Here is a 16,608-nt window from a genome sequence, read left to right as displayed (position 1 = left end):
GGCTATCTCATTAGATTTCTGCCAATGATCATATCGTTGTTTTTCCTCAAAAGGAGTAACTAATAAAGGAAAGCTAGGACATGGTTGAGTAAGTACCAATCAAATTCATCATGAAATTAGATTGTGGGTTCAAGAATCAAAATTGCTTCCAAAATAATATAAAGTTCACATGGACCAACTTCTTATAATTTTTAACCAAATTATCCAAATTTAACTCATCTCAACTATGGCCAATCGTAAAACGATGATCACAAAAAAGACCAGCATCCAAGTTTAATTTCCAAAATGTTCTTATACATGCACATGTATAGGCACTTTCTAAGGGGTGTGTTACACGTCTTGATAATGGAGCACCTACATTATTTCTTTACAAATATGTTTTTGCAAAATTCAATTGCAATATAAGCATATAATGCCAACTTACTGAAAGGGATCATCTCTGTGCAGGTCGATAAACATGAATAATGCATATATTTTTTCCTCCAGGGTTGTGTATTGCCCATAACAGGAGTGATTTGTGCTCTTTAATTCACATTTTCTCCCACCGCAACATATAATATACCTTCCATCATGCAGAGTTATCAGAGGCAGATCTAGAGAACTCTACCACATCCAAAGCCAATCTTGTTTCACTTTCCAAAGGGTACTTTAAAGTCTCTTTGAAATTCTGTCTTTCTCTACTAGTTTAGCTTAATCATCAACATTTCCCAGTACCCATTTCAACTTAATTTCTCTCTATAGAACTTGTAGAAAACACAAATTAGAGAACTTTAACGGCAGACAGTTTTTCTCACAAGATACTATGAAACAATATTTCATCGGAAAGTAAGGACTTTTAAAGTTGAAACCAGGAAATGAGGAAGGTTTGTTAGTTTGGAAGTGAGAATTTGAGTTTATATCAAAACACAATTTATATGATTATGCATTTGAATGTGTCTATCAATTATTTGAGCAATATTATTTTTAATTGTATGATAAATTTTTATTATCATAATAATTTCTTTAAGAGAATTAGAAGTTTGAATAATAAAAACTTACAATTTTTAGTTCTACTAAGATTTTAGGGAAATATAATACATAATAAAGTTAGAGGAATATGGACCACTTCCAAAAAATAATAATAATAGCAATCAAAAATACCAAAAACAATAAAATTATATATTTGTAAACATAGAGATATAGAAATTCTTTTTAGAAATTGTTTAATTTTTAAGAGAACAAATTATCTACAATAAAATTTAGAAAATAAGTTGTATATTATACCACATCTCAAATATTCCCACACATCATGTGAGTTTACAATTAGTTACAATAATTTAAAAATCTGGTCTTTCTTAAACTTCTTTGACAATTCTTGTGAGTATTAACTGTATGGCTTCATGTTGCCATACCTTTGAGAGGAGATTCATCCAAGCACCTTGTTCATCCGAAAGTGTATTAAATTGTTGCCAGAGGGCACAGGCAATCACAAATCTTCGAATAGCCTAGGAGTATCCGAGAGGTTTGATTTGCAGTCAATGATAGATTTTCCTCATTAGATTGCTGAGAAGAGAAAGAGGCTGGTGCAGCCTATTTTTCAAGGTGAATTCTCGCTTATGTTTCACACTGTTGAGGGTTTATCATGACCATTTTAGAATCCAAAAACACTCTTTCAAATAGGCCAATTAAAGGCTGTCTGATTGGATTAGGATGAGGAGGCAAAATTACGGTCTTTAGCTGAAGACAAGAGATTGAAGAGGACCTGAGCTCGACAAGTAGGATCCATAAGGATTTAAGTAGTCAAGACACTGTACATATGATTGAATTTTAATCCAAAACAATAGAGTAGTCCTCCCTCTGGTCATAATACTACATGATATATACATAGCTAGGAGGATGTGATCACCAAAGATAATCCAGGCTAAGTGGGATCCTTTGCATTTTTTGGGGTAACAAAACTACTATACAATGCCTTACTAGGACATGGGATAAATGAAGAACAGATATGAAAGTGTCTGATGATGTTATTAAGAATCCAAGCTGAATGAGGATGAGCCTCCACAAGAAGTAGCCCTCATTGTCTGAATCTGAAGAACCTGCCAGACTTCTGACCCAAGGTCTGGCCTGCATTTCCTGTACATGTCACAGCACTTTAATGCCAAGCGACCCAACTGTTCAGCCTGCACAAATGGCCAGTCTCCAGCCGAAGGATCCAAGAGAGCTTTCAAATTTCCTGTATTTATGGCATATTCCACTTCCTTTTTTATCCCAAAGGCTGATCTCCCAGTCAACAGTTGTAACAATATGATCCCAAAAGAATAAACATCTGATTTTATAGTGAGCACTCCTGTGTGAATGAACTCGGGATCCATATAAGCAAGAGTGCCCTTCTGGATAGTTCTATGACACAATGATGTGTCGCTAGAACTGTCATGTAGTATACGACAGATTCCAAAGTCACTAAGCTTGCCAATGAAGGAAGTATCAAGGAGTATATTGGAGGGTTTCAAATCAGCATGTACTATGTTGTGAGAATGAAGAAAGACAAGGACAGAACACAATTCAGTGGCAAGCCGTATCCGAGTTTGCCATGACAGTGGGGGAGTACTGTTTCTACAGTTGAGTCGATCTTCAAGGCTCCCATTGGGAAGAAACTCATAGATGAGAGCATGAACTTCTGGGCAAGATCCAATGAGTTTTATAAGATTGGGATGCTTCAACTTACTCAATACATTAACCTGATTATTTACAATGTGAAACTTGTAAGCAAACTGTTGAATGTTTCAATTATCAACTACTGAGTAAAATATTGAGACACGCACTCACAGGATCATAGAAAAATGAGCTTTTACTGCGTCTATTGTGACAGAAAACTTAATTATAAGGAACCTTATTTGCAACAATTTTCATTATGTTTATCTTTATTAAAATACTGGTTAAATAGTTAACTTTATTATTTCTTAATAGTTACATTTTTAAAACAAGTGGTTATTTATTATGGTATGAAAGTAGAAGATTATAATTATTTGAATCATGTCCAGAAAATTCTATTAATAGTCTAATTGCAACAATTTTATTTATTTTCAGCTCCTCAGTTTTGTCACATGCTAAAGACATGCTATCCATCTACATGATTGTGAATCAAAACTATTATAATGAAAACAAATTTTATATATGTATATACTGGTGCAAGAATGAAATTAGTTATTCCTAAATTTTTCGAGAGATATTTTGATGAAAAAAAATGCCCCATGTTCAAATATACACCAAAAATAAATAAATGCAACATATATCCTAATCTATAGTCAATTTCATTATACTTCAAGTATTTGCTAGAGCCATGTAAGTGAGAACTACTGACTAAATAGTGAAGATTAGAGATTGTTAGGTTTTGGGTTTAGGTTGGCAAATTGTGAGTGAAAGTGTCTTGTATTGAGTCTTAGAAGTGCGTACTCATAGACAAGATTTTTGACCAAATGCTGGAATTCGCTATATATGCAAGTTTCATGTTTTCAACAGCTTTTGATAGCTATCCAATCGATGAAATAGGCCAGTTTTCTATATCAGACTGGGAGATTCTAGATTTGTGTATTTAGCTCAACAAGTGTATAGGATTTCGTGTGTGCAAGCTAAAGGTACTTATGCAAACCCTTGTACATTTGATAAATACTTTTGGAGATCTACTGATTAAGAATCTAAAGGTATTGTGCCTCTGCTATCAAAAGCCCCTACGGCTGATTGAAGTGAAGCATATTCAGCAAAGGTGGTGATCTTAGAGCTTGTTTGACACTGTTGTTTAAGCAATAGTTTTCAGTGTTTAAGCAACAATAACACTTCTGACACATATTTCTATAACACTCAAATATGTATTTTCAAACTACTGAAATCTGAACAACAATACTTAAACTCTATTACCAAACAGGTCCTGAAGTTGCTGCAATCCCAATTTTCTCAAGTACTAGACCAAAATCTTTAAGTGAGTACTTGAAGTCGTGGATGGGAGAACCAAGTGCAACACATCTTGATGACTGAATAAGTCTTTAGATTTGGAGCTGCTTTGGATAATGTTAGTAAATTTTACTAGGAATATGGTTATTCAATTTGTAAAATTCTATCTTAATAGTAGATGTGTTTTGGCATTAAGAGTTGCTAGGTTAAATCCCTCTAGTGTTTTATTTGAAATTTATATTCTAGCTATAAGTTTTTCCTAGGTCACCATAATATTGTTGTTTTTTGTATTTTTTGTTGTTTTTATTCTTGCACAAGACTGGTAATTGTTTGACACTAAGGACATTCATAATTGGATTAAGTATATATTTGGATTTAAAACTTGGTTAACAGGGTCTAAAACCAATAAAGACAATAACCAACTAGACTGAACATACGCATATGTAAAAATCAAGACAATATAATACATTTGGGCATCTATTCGTATAGAACTGAAATGTATCAAATATGCCAATTGCACTCAAGCAAACATTGGTTAGTGATTTAAATATTTTACATTTATTTAATTGAGCCATTTAACTAAATTTAAATATCATTGTGAACAACAATAATTAAGCCTTAGTTTTAAAATTTTTAGAGTTAGATTATGGATTCTCAACAAACTAAATGTTACATGTATTTTTTTTTCCCAACCATTCTATTAAATTTGAAGTCATACTAATTTTTTGTAAATTTTTTTTTTGTTGATATGTTATTTTTTACTACCTATAAAAAGTACTAAAATAGAGAAACTTCTACTATTAAATAGGTAATGCTTAAACCATCATACCTCCTGATGAAATTCAGAGGGCCCTTGTGAACTTCCGGGTAGTAAGACTTTTATAGCTACCTGGGTGCAACGCAGGAAACATTTAAAGATGTTCCCATATCCTCCTTGTCCAATTATTAGGGATGGATCAAAGTTTCGCGTTGCTTCTTTTATCTCTGAGAACGGGAACTCACTGAAGAATTGAGGCATGCATGTGCATGAGGGCACTACTCCTTGCTTTCTTCTCAGCTCTTCAACTTCTTTCAGTGCAGTGTCACGTTCCATTTGCATCTCATCCCTTTCTCTTTTATAAATCTGGAGTTCTCTCATGACTTGGTCTCTCTCATGCTTCACCTTTTCAAGCTCTGCTCTCTCTTTTGCTAGTACTTTCTCCATTTCTTTTTTGCATTTCAAATCCTCAGCGTATAAACTTTCTGATTCTTTAAACTGTAAATTGAATTAAATATTCACAATTTAATGTTTTGGGTTTTCACTTGTTGATCTATCTACAATATATAGAACAACTTTAATAGTTAAATTTAATATACCTGATAAATCACTATAAAGTTAAAAAAGAATCACTAAATATATGTGGCGATTGATTAAAACACTTCAATCACCGGAAAAATCAGCTACCTAATTGAGAAAATGTTAGAAAATGGTTATTTGAAGTATTTGGGTGGTCAATTTTGGATCCAAGTTGGGACAAGTTCTTCATAAGAAGATTAATGTCATGCGGTCATTTGCCAAAAAAAGAAAAAAAAAAAAGTGAATCATAAAATGGCTCTTAAAGTGCCCATTTAAACATAGTTTAAAGAAGTAAAATCATTGAAACTCACATAAAAAAGAAATTATACATTTTATGAGTTTATATACTCATGGGTGCGAGTCCATATGGACTGCCCATATTAAATAAATTTTTATTATTTTATTTAAGTGTTTGTTTATTGCATAGTATTTTTTTTTAATATTCTTGAACATTACATCTGTTCATGTTGCAACTTTTTTGAAATAGTGCTAGTGTGTTTATAATAGTGAGTCCCTCATTCCATTTAGGTAGCTTTTACCTGGGATTAATTTTCATGCATAGAGTCTAAGAAAGAGAAAGAGACAGTTTTGCTCGCCAAGCGTTCAGATTATTTGTGCTTCTACCTTGTTTGGTGTGATCATTGTATTCTAAGAAACAGGAGAAACTCAACTTAAAGCACCATTGAAGAAATAATGTAAGGGCTAAATACATGTTAATGAGATATTGTTAATCACTAGACTTGATCAAATTTACATTTATCATTCTACATTAATTTAATCTGTGAGTATATTTAATTGTTCTTAATTATTTTATGCATCACAAGATATACTTTGTTTGTGTGTTTTTGGTTATAGAATCTGCATGTTCTTATTGTTTACATAATTACATAAATAAATGAATTTTTGCAATATATCCAACAGAAAACGTGAAAGAAGTTGCAGTTGCACTAATAAGTAATTAGGACTTTACCTTGCGTATAGCCTCATTTGCATCTCTATCTGCTTTCCTACATTTGAGTGTCGCTTGGAATGCTTCTCTCTTAGCACTTTCAGCCTCCGCCATCACTTGTTGAAGTTGATTATAAAGAGTACGGTATATATCTCCATCCTGAATCCACTAAGATAATTAGTTCGCTAAACACAACTTTCAAAAATCTGAACTCAAAAATCTATACATCTGCATAACTCATGACACACACACACACATATAGCCCAGATGAAAAGGTTTTGAACGTACCACTGTACCATGAGCTCCACTAATACTCTCATCAGTAATCATGTTTGGTTTGCGTTGCAGTGATAAAGGTGAGACTCCTACAGTTGAAGAGCGAGTTAAAGGACTCCTTTTACTTAGTGACCCATTGCATTCATCAGCACACCTTTCTTCATCCAACTCGTCTATTAGAGCAACAGAAACATCTCCATCAGTGACACTTCCTTGGATATAGTCACTAGCGTTTGGAGTTCTTTCTTCTGGCAATAAAGATCCAGCCTTTACATCAGCTCCATTCAATAAGCTACCCTCCCTATTTTGATACACGATGCTTGCATCAATGATATTGTTGGATTTCTAGGTTACTTGAGTGAAAAAAAAAACAAGGCATATTTTAGTTGAGTTTACTTGCAATAGTAGTAGTAGTGATTTAAAATCTAGAATTACAACTTTTTTTTTTTATTGGTTTTCCAGGATTTTAAATATCCTAGATAGAGAATGTGTGTAAGATAATCAAATATTAATAACTATCTTATTTATGAAAATTTTAAATTTAAAGTTTTTTATTTTATTTTAAAATGTACAAAAATCATGAGTTTATGGGTGTTTTTTTTTTCTTTTTTTTGGGGGGGGGGGGGGGCATTTGAGTGGGGTAACATTATTGATGATGATTGGTTGCTAATGATGATTTTTGGGTTTCTAAAGTTTATGTGCAGTAGTACTATGTTCAATTTCTTAAATTTTTGTGGAAAATTGTTTGTATAGGTACTGTAAATGTTAGACAATGGTTTCCCCCCTGAGGGAGTCAGATGCGCATTAAGCTCGACTGGAGTGTCAACAGTCTTGCTATCAGTGAGTCCAGCTCTAGACAAGAGTTCAGAGGCATACTTGGCTTGAGTAATGTAAAATCCATCTGTAGAATGAGTGATTTCAAGACCCAGTATTTGAGATGTCCAAGATCTTTCATCTCAAACTGCTGACTGAGAAAATCCTTGAGTTCTTGAATGCCACTGATGTCATCACCAATTATGATCATATCATCCACATACAGGAGAAGTAAAATAGTGCCTTTGTCAGTGCGACGAAGAAACAAGGCAGAATCATAATGACTGGCCATGTAACCCAAACGAGAGATGGTAGAACTGAACTTGGCAAACCAAGCACGTGGAGCTTGTTTAAGGCCATAAAGTGCACGTCGAAGGTGACAAACCTTGTTTGATTCAACAGAGAGACCAGGAGGAGGTTGCATATAAACTTCTTCACTCAAATCCCCATTAAGGAATGCATTTTTGACATCCATCTGGAAAAGATCCCATTTACTGGCAGCAGCAATAGCTAAGAGGGCACGAATAGATGAGATATGAGCAACCGGAGCAAAGGTCTCTTCATAATCAATCCCATACTCCTGTGTAAAACCTTTTGCAACAAGACGAGCTTTGTAGCGCTCAATGGATCCATCAGAGTGAGTCTTAATATTGTAGATCCACTTACAACCAACCACAGATTTTCCAGGGGGGAGAGTGACCAAGTCCCAAGTATGATTTTTAGATAATGCATCAAGTTCCTCTTTCATTGCAATTTGCCATAAAGGGTCAGTGAAAGCCTCACGATAGGTGTGAGGCTCGTGCAATGTAGCAAGGGCAGTGTAACAATGTTAGTCAAGTAAATGTGAGAGTTGAGTGACGAGGTGGAATGTCTTGTACATGATCTTCAAGCGGAGCAGGAGCAGGGGAACCAAGATCAAGGTTGGGTAGCTCGTCTTCGACCTGTTCATCTTCCACCTGTTCATTAAAAGGGGAACTAGGAAAGGGATCAAGGATTTCTGGTGGTTGGACAGAGAAGTTAATAGGAGAATCAGGAGCAGCTACAGGAGGATCAGGATCAGCTATAGGAGGGTCAAGAGCAGCTACAGAAGGAATTTGCATCTCATCTGGAAATAGATCTAAGACAGAAGAGGAAGATAAAGAAGTACGAAAGTGAGAGAGCTCGACAAAGAGGCGATGTTCCCAAAAGACAACATTGCGGGAGACATGAAGACGATGAGAAATAGGATCATAACACCGATACCCCTTTTGAGTTTCGCCATAACCAAGAAAACAACAAAGTCTTGACCTAGGTTCAAGTTTGTTATGCTCATGTGGCTGAAGAAGAACGAAACAAGCAGAGCCGAATGAGCGTAGGTGGTGATGATGCGAGTGACCCAAAAGGCGCTCATATGGAGTTTGATTTTGGATGACGGGGTAAGGAATGTGATTAATAGTATGAACGGCATGAAGAGCGACTTCGCCCCAAAAGGAGCGAAACTTTGGCGAGAGAAGAAGAGCACGAACGAGTGTCAAGAATATGACGAAGTTTTTGTTCGGCTCTACCATTTCTTGCGAGAGGTACCTGGACAAGTTAGTTGATGAACGGTGCCATAGGAATGCAAAAACGGCTTGGAAAGCATATTGAGTGTACTCAAGAGCATTATCAGATCGAAAAATTTTGATACGTTTAGAAAATTGAGTTTCAACCATTTTTACAAAATTAGAATACACTTGCAATAATTCAGAACGATGTTTCATATTAAAGATCCAGCTATAGCGAGAGTAATCATCAACAAAGACAACAAAATATCGAGATCCACCAATACTAGAGACAGAGGAAGGTCCCCCGAACATCGGAATGAATAAGGTCAAAGATATCGATGGATATAGATTCACTAGAATTGAAAGGCAAAGCTAGTTGTTTTCCTAATTGACATGAAATACAATCAAAATTTTCTCAGACACCAGAACCTAGCAAACCTCTAGAAGCCAATTGTTGTACACGGGAAGAAGATGCGTGACCAAGTCGAGCATGCCAAAGAGCAAGAGAAGGAATAGAAAAGCTGTGCAATGCGGCAATAGAAGCAGGGAACCAAGTGGAAGACGAAGGTTGTCCACGGGAAACATACGCCCAACTCTTGGACCGGTCCCTAGCTCCTGTCCCGTCCTTGGATCTTGCACAATACACCCAGAATAATCAAATATGATTCGATAACCCAACTCAGCTAATTGTCCCATAGAAAACAAATTGTAAGAAAGGTCAAGAACATTAAAGACCCCAGAAACGGAGAGGTTGGAGGTTGAAACGGAACCTATATTATGACCAGACATTGTGGAACCATTTGCTGTGCAAATAGTAAGAGGGTGTGGTGCAGGTTTAAGTTCAAAAAATAAGGACGAGTGAGGTGTCATGTGATTGCAACAAGCAGAATCCATAAGCCAAGAGGAATGAGACATACTGGACAAAGCTGAGAGAGAAGAGGAATAAGATGCATTACCAACCATACGAATGACATTGACGATGATGTTTTTAAGGTCATCTGTGGTCATGATGAAGGTGCGACCTGAAGACTTAGACTGTGCAAAGACGGGAGCCATTGGTTGGACACTCTCAATGTTAGCAATAGTGGCAGAAGAACCTGAAACAGCTGATTTATTGCGCTGAAAGCAAGTCTCAATATTATGGCCAAAACGTTTGCAAAAATTGCAAAAGCGTTTGCTAGATTGTCGGCGATGATTGTTGCAAAGGGAAGAAGACTTGTCCTTATTCTTCATTTGGAAGCAAAATATGCAAAAATGGATTGCAAAAATGGATTGCAAAAATGAAATCTACGCGAAAAACTGGGTAAGGAGCACCTGGGCTGCAAAAAGTCAACTTTGCGAAAAAGTCAATGGTCAACGGCCAACAGAAGTCAACGGTCAACGGTCAGTCAACGATGACGTGGCGGGTGACGTCAGCAGCGCGCTGGAACGTGACGTCAGCGATGACATGGCAGGCTGACGTGGGAAGCTGACGTGGCAGGCTGACGTGGCAAGATGACGTGGCTTAGGGCTGACGTCAGCAGGAGCAGTTTGGCGCGTGAGGCGCGTGGAGGCTCTGTTCGGCGCGTGGGAGCGTGACCTTCAGTGCAGAAACTTTGGGCGGCGCGTGAGGGCGCGTGGAGGCTCCGATGACTATGAGGTTTTCACGAAAAGTTAGATCGGAGCAAGACGATCTTCGTGGTACCTTCGGAAAATTTTTCGGAGCAATATTCACAGCGGTGCCAAAAAGGGCAGTAGTCTTTGCAGTGTTCGAACTCCCCAACGGCGGCTGCTACAGGTCCAGAACCTGAGGACGATGTCTGGAAGACTCGAAGGTTCAACGACGAAAGGTTGTGGCAGTTGTTGTGACAGCGGAAACAATATTGAGAATGGAGTTACACCAATAAAGACAAGACTGCTAAGAAAAGATCAGAGCAGTGGCTCTGATACCAAGTTAGAAATACTGAATTGAATAGTATTGTATTTCTCACAGAAAGAATATACATGAGTACCTTTATATAGGAGGCATATGAGTGCAGTACAAGTAAATATGAGTGTAGTACAAGTAAGAGTGCTATACAAGTAAGAGTGCTAAACAAGTAAACTAGTTGGGCCTAAAGCCCATAACACTATATATGTTAACACAGAGCCAAACTTCATTCAAGAGATCTTCTCAACCTTATCAAATCTCAAGGTTTCATCAAGCTTCCACCTTGAATTTGAGAGGGGGTGTTAGAGATATATTAGCCCATTAGCATAAGCCCAAGCCTAATTCTACTTTGTGTGCAAGCCAAGTTTCCTACTTGTACTAGAAGTCTATTATTTTAGGGTTTAGTCTACTATATATACACATGTTATGGTTCATTGTAATACAGGATTTGTACTACACTATAATATATTATTGATGTAGCCCTTTAGGGTTTCCTCCGTGGATGTAGGCCGTTAGGCTGAACCACGTAACCCTCGTGTGTTATTGTGTTCTATACTTTATGCTTTTGCTTCCGCATCCATACTAACATATTCAACATGGTGTATCAATGCTAATATTTAACAGTAAAAAAACTATCTCATATAAAAAATAAAAAAAAGCTTCTTTTATTTTTGGTGCTTAGATCTTTCTTTTGTTAGGGTTATTTTGTTTAAAATGATCATTTTCATAATATTTTAATATAAATTATTATTAGATGAAAAAACACATTCTCAAGCGATATAACCAAACACAATTTTAATAATAAATGTCAAGCAAACCTCGTGTAAATTAGATGCCTTTCACAAATGAATTGTATGTGACAATATGCAGGTGCTTTTTGGCGGACATATATGGCTTTCTTAGATTTGAGGTCCTTCAATTTTCTGCAAGTTAAGCTGTAGGGTAAGCAATCTCCTTATATAGATACATATACAAGTTTCAATAAGTAGATCATTCTGGTAGACTTTGAATCATTTAAAAACACACACACACAAAATAATGGAACCATATTTCCTACAAATCAAAATGAGGATTTGAAAAGATATTAATTTACTTGTTTTCAGAATCCAATAGATAGATGCCACCATGTAATTAGAAGAAAATTTAAAATTCATAAAAATTAAATTCTAGAAATATTCCAGTATTAAATTATAGCCACTTTTTTAGACAATAGAATAGATCAGTATTGACAAAATTCATTATATTTTAGAAACATGCATCCTTTCCCTTACATGAGGGTGGACCCCACATGTGAGAGAGAAATATTTGACTTTCTTAGATTTGAGGTCCTTCAATTTTCTGCAAGTTAAGCTGTAGGGTAAGCAATCTCCTTATATAGATGCATATACAAGTTTCAATAAGTAGAACATTATGCAAGATTGACTTATTTTGATTAAAAACATTTAACCAAATTGGGGAATAATAAACCACACCCGGTAGACTTTGAATCATTCAAAACACGCACACACACAAACACACAAAATAATGGAACCATATTTCCTACAAATCACAATGAGGATTTGAAAAGATATTAATTTACTTGTAATCATAATCCAATAGTTAGATACCACCATGTAATTAGAAGAAGATTTTAAATTCATAGAGATTAAATTCTACAAATATTCCAGCATTAAATTATAGCCACTTTCTTAGACAATAGAATAGACCAGTATTGAGAAAATCTATTATGTTTCAGAAATATGTATCATCTCCCTCACATGAGAGTGGACCCCACATGCTAGATCAGTATTAAGAAAATCTATTATGTTTTAAAAATATGTATCATCTCCCTCACATGAGGATAGACCCCACATGTGTGGGGTCCATCCTCATGTGAGGAAGAAAATTCATGTTTTCGAAATATAGTATACTCTCTCATCAAGATTACGTACAAATATTAATTTTGATAGTACATTTTTTGTCTTTGGTCTTTTTCTTCTTCATAGTTATTTTTCAAACCGATAAATACCTTGAATAGTTCTTGTCGGCTGCTGCTCCCATAACAAGCTTCTTGATTCCATGCTTCGAGATGAGATCCACAATTCCCTTTTCAATGCTTTCCATTGCAGTATGTACTACCCCTACTTGCACCTAAATTTGAATGCCATCGTCCCCAAAATAAATAAAAAAATTCAATCCGTCATTTTAAAAGGATTTTGTTTTTTAAGATTTTTAAATCATCAATCCCAAAAGTTGGAAGTAAACTATTAGAGCAACCACATAGTTGCAAAAATTTGCAAAATACAAAAAATGTTCAATTTTACATATTTTAATTCAAAAAACATCCACATCAGTACTAATAAAAATGTGCAAATATACAAAATATGAACAATAACTGTGCATATATGCACGGTTACTGTTCATGTGCGAATGATTTTTTTAATCTTTTTTTTCTCTCTCCTTATATGCACAGTTACTGTTTATGTGCAAATAATTTTTTTATTCTTTTTTTCTCTTTCCCGTTCATCTTGCTCTCTCATTTGTCTTCTTCTCGTAACAAAGAAAGAAAGAGGTAGGTCGGGCCATGTGAGTGGTGGTTTGTTTGATATAATAAAAGATTAAAGAAATATTATTATTTAAATAAAATAAATAGAATAGATAAATTGATGTGAGTATTTTGTAAAAGTGGGTATGTAAAATAAAAAAAAGTATGTTTTTTCTTGCAAAATAGACAAAAACTTTGCACGGACAATTAATGCGGTTGCTCTTGTAACCCATCATGCACAATATCAAATGACTGGTCATAATAATCCATGGTATCCTTTAGCAAAAGAAAACACCATGTCCTCGATTCAAGAAATAGTTTTTTTACTTAATTTAAAAAAAAAAAAAAAAAAAACACGCACACACAACAAGATCAATTAGCTGCAGAAATATAGCCAAAAAGGGACATAAGAAGTTGTACCCCTATTTGGCGGCAGATAAGAAGGTAGCAATTCAGGGTCTTTAGCATATTTTCCATTTCAGTTTTCCTGTGAGCCTTGACTTGTTCTTCTTCCAGTGAGCTTGCTGGAAATCTTGTACCCACTGCAAATCAAGTTAAACATTAATCTCAATGATTAGAAATCAACTACAACACCATATTACACATTCCCAATAAATCTCAAATTGTAAACACGCATATTCATGAAAATATAGAAATTTATATATAGCTAAATTTATATACGATCTGACTTACTCAATGGGATTGTTTGTGAAGGCTGAAGAACGTGAAGGAGGCAAATCTTCTTCCCTTTTGATTCCTGCAATGCCCATGCTATGGTCAATATGCTCTCCTTCACGATATCTCCCACAGCAACATATATTTTCTCTTCGCTTATACGTGGCGCCACTGGTAGCTCCATTATCTCTTGGCCATATGCCCCAACCATTGGAGCCCCGAAGTGATGAAACCCAATTTGAGAGCTTGCAGGCATAGGACTCACCACAGCCATGACAAGAAATATTGATGGAAAAGTCAATGATTATTGTACGGAACTAGCATCGGTTTCTTCGCATAGACACAGTACAATAATCCACCATCTTTTTCCTCTCTCTCTATCGAATTCACAAACAACCCACTCCAACTTTCTATCCTTAGATTCAAAACTAAAAATAAAAAACAAAAAGTTTCTATCTTTAGATTCAAAACTTTTCAAAGAACTTGTAAATGGCAATCTCAAAAAACAGGAAACCCTTTTTAGCTCTATGAATTGAAAAACCCGATGGCTTTTTAAGAACTTAAGAAAGAACGCCAACAACTAAAATAAGGACATTCAAAGGAAATCACGAAAAGGTGAGTTGGAAAAGCCTTTAGGATACGAGGTATCTGATTGGCAATGAAAGAGAATGCTTGTCTTGAAGCGAGAATGAGTTATATATATAAAAACAAAGAGCTTTCAGAAAGCCGATAATCTTTTTATTTTTTTTATCCTAAAAAAAAGAGAAAGAAATAAGAAAATTCAACTTCGACAATTCGAAATATTATATCTAGAAACCGACCTATATGCTGGGTCTCTCACACACAGACGGGTCCCACATAGGACTCGCCTGTGTGTGAGAGACCCCCTACGGTTTTATCCTAAAGAAGCAATTAGGAAAGTTTTCACTAGGAAGTTAAAATATGGAAAGTATATAGATGCACATATTCTCCCATGTTTTACATTGTAAAACCTACCGTGCTCCATGAGATGACTGCACGTGTTCACTGACTCTCTCTCTCTCTCTCTCTCTCTCTCTCTTAAATCAAACGTATAGAAATGAGATCGCGTGGTCATCCATATCCAAGGGTGGAGCCCTACCCTGAAATTTCAAATTTTTTGACTTATAATACCTGAAATACCATATTTGCCCCCTACACAAAAGACAAAAAAAAAAATCCCAATTAAGTTAAGGTTGGTTTGGATAGCGCTGAACGCGTTCAGCGTTCAGTGTTTTCCCCTTTTTTTTTTTTTTTTTTTTCTTCTTTTCTGCTGCCCGTTTCTGCTTTTAGGGGACAAGTCACTGTGCGTGCACAGTGTGCGCACTGTTCACGCACTGTTCACGTACTTTTCAGTAATTTTTTAATTAAAAGTGAGTCCCAAGGTACTATTTACACATTTAAAAATTATTTTTCTACAGTGTTTTCAGCTTTCAGTTTTCAATTTTCAGTTTTCAGCTGTATCCAAACGGACCCTTAGTGTGAGTTGGGAAACGCGTTTTGTGCATTTCCTAGCTCACACGTTTTTTTGCGTGGGTCCCGTACACTGTTTACAAGACCCACAAACATCTTTTTTCAGTAAAATTTTCATTAAAACTGAGTCCCACAGCACTAATCACACATTTAAAAATTATTTTGCTACAGTGTTTTCAATTTTTAGCAATAAGTGGTATCCAAACAGAACCTTAATATATTTTGTTTTCTTAATCAATTCGAAACAACCCCTAACACTGCCTAGGGAATGAGGGAGCTATGACCCTTGTTGGTAGGGGCAGAGAGGGGGGGGGGGGGGAACCAACAATCTCCTTTAAAATAGGAGTAGATTAGTTTTTCCCTTACAAAATTTTTGAATAATTTCCCCCAATGAGATATGTATAAACTCACCCCTTACAATGATAGGTATAACCTCATTGCACTCTCCCTTTTTTTTTTTTTGTCAAAGATTATAAATGTAATATAATTGAGTATCGTGTGTGGTGTTTATAACTTATCTCTTATATGTAAGTCAAGCTTCCCCAATTCACTTCTTCTTTGAGTTGTTTATAGTTCTATTAGCCAAATAAAAAAGTATAATATGTTAAAAAAAAAAACAAGGATATACATGGCGGAGAAAAAAAAAACTCATGGCACCTATGGCCTTTTCCCATATTACAGCAATTTTTAAGTTCATATAGAATTAATCTTTCTCACAACATTTCAACTTAGGGTCTGTTTGGATACCGCTTATTGCTGAAAATTAAAAATACTGTAGCAAAATAATTTTTAAATGTGTGAATAATGTCATGAGACCCAATTTTAATTAAAATTTTGTTGAAAAATGTACTTGTGAGTCCCATGAATAGTACATGAAACCCACTGAATTGGACGCAAACGCAACTGAAAAAGGAAATTAGCTCTATCCAAACGTTCACTTGGAGTAATGGATGCCATATTTTAAATTTAAAATAATTATTTTTTTTAAGAAAACACACGGTACTAAATCCATACAGCGCCATCTTCCCTTAACTAATTTTTTCACCCTCAATCTCTTGACTTCTTCATAGTTTTAAACTTTAGGTTTTTGCTATAAACTCTACTTTTATAAATAATTAAAAGAGTAGAGAAAGAAATTTATAATCCATATAATTTCTTAAAGTGAAATACTATGTTAAAATCAAT

At 35.3% G+C, this 16,608-nt stretch overlaps 1 protein-coding gene across 1 annotated transcript; it reads right to left on the bottom strand.

The window, feature by feature from the left end:
* Nucleotides 1–1,268: 1,268 nt before the first annotated feature.
* Nucleotides 1,269–14,581, bottom strand: LOC142637878 (U-box domain-containing protein 33-like). The gene is made up of 8 exons (XM_075811835.1): nucleotides 13,951–14,581; nucleotides 13,678–13,799; nucleotides 12,742–12,863; nucleotides 11,552–11,656; nucleotides 6,501–6,789; nucleotides 6,234–6,371; nucleotides 4,757–5,182; nucleotides 1,269–2,717 (listed from the first exon to the last, which is right to left on the bottom strand). Exons 1-8 carry the CDS (start codon nucleotides 14,204–14,206, stop codon nucleotides 2,007–2,009), a joined length of 2,169 nt encoding a protein of 722 aa, XP_075667950.1. The 5' UTR covers nucleotides 14,207–14,581; the 3' UTR covers nucleotides 1,269–2,006.
* Between the last annotated feature and the right edge of the window lie 2,027 nt (nucleotides 14,582–16,608).

Source organism: Castanea sativa, chromosome 6, assembly GCF_040712315.1.
Source record: "Castanea sativa cultivar Marrone di Chiusa Pesio chromosome 6, ASM4071231v1".
NCBI classification, from domain to species: domain Eukaryota; kingdom Viridiplantae; phylum Streptophyta; class Magnoliopsida; order Fagales; family Fagaceae; genus Castanea; species Castanea sativa.
This window is presented reverse-complemented; position numbering and strand designations above follow the sequence as displayed.

Excerpts from the sequence above, each read along its gene's own strand:
- LOC142637878 (XM_075811835.1), bottom strand. The coding sequence starts at position 14,206 with ATGGCTGTGGTGAGTCCTATGCCTGCAAGCTCTCAAATTGGGTTTCAT. Across the intron at positions 6,790-11,551 it reads AGGCATCTAATTTACACGAG|GGAGGGTAGCTTATTGAATG; the intron begins GTTTGCTTGACA and ends GTATCAAAATAG. Across the intron at positions 5,183-6,233 it reads CAAATGAGGCTATACGCAAG|TTTAAAGAATCAGAAAGTTT; the intron begins GTAAAGTCCTAA and ends TTCAATTTACAG.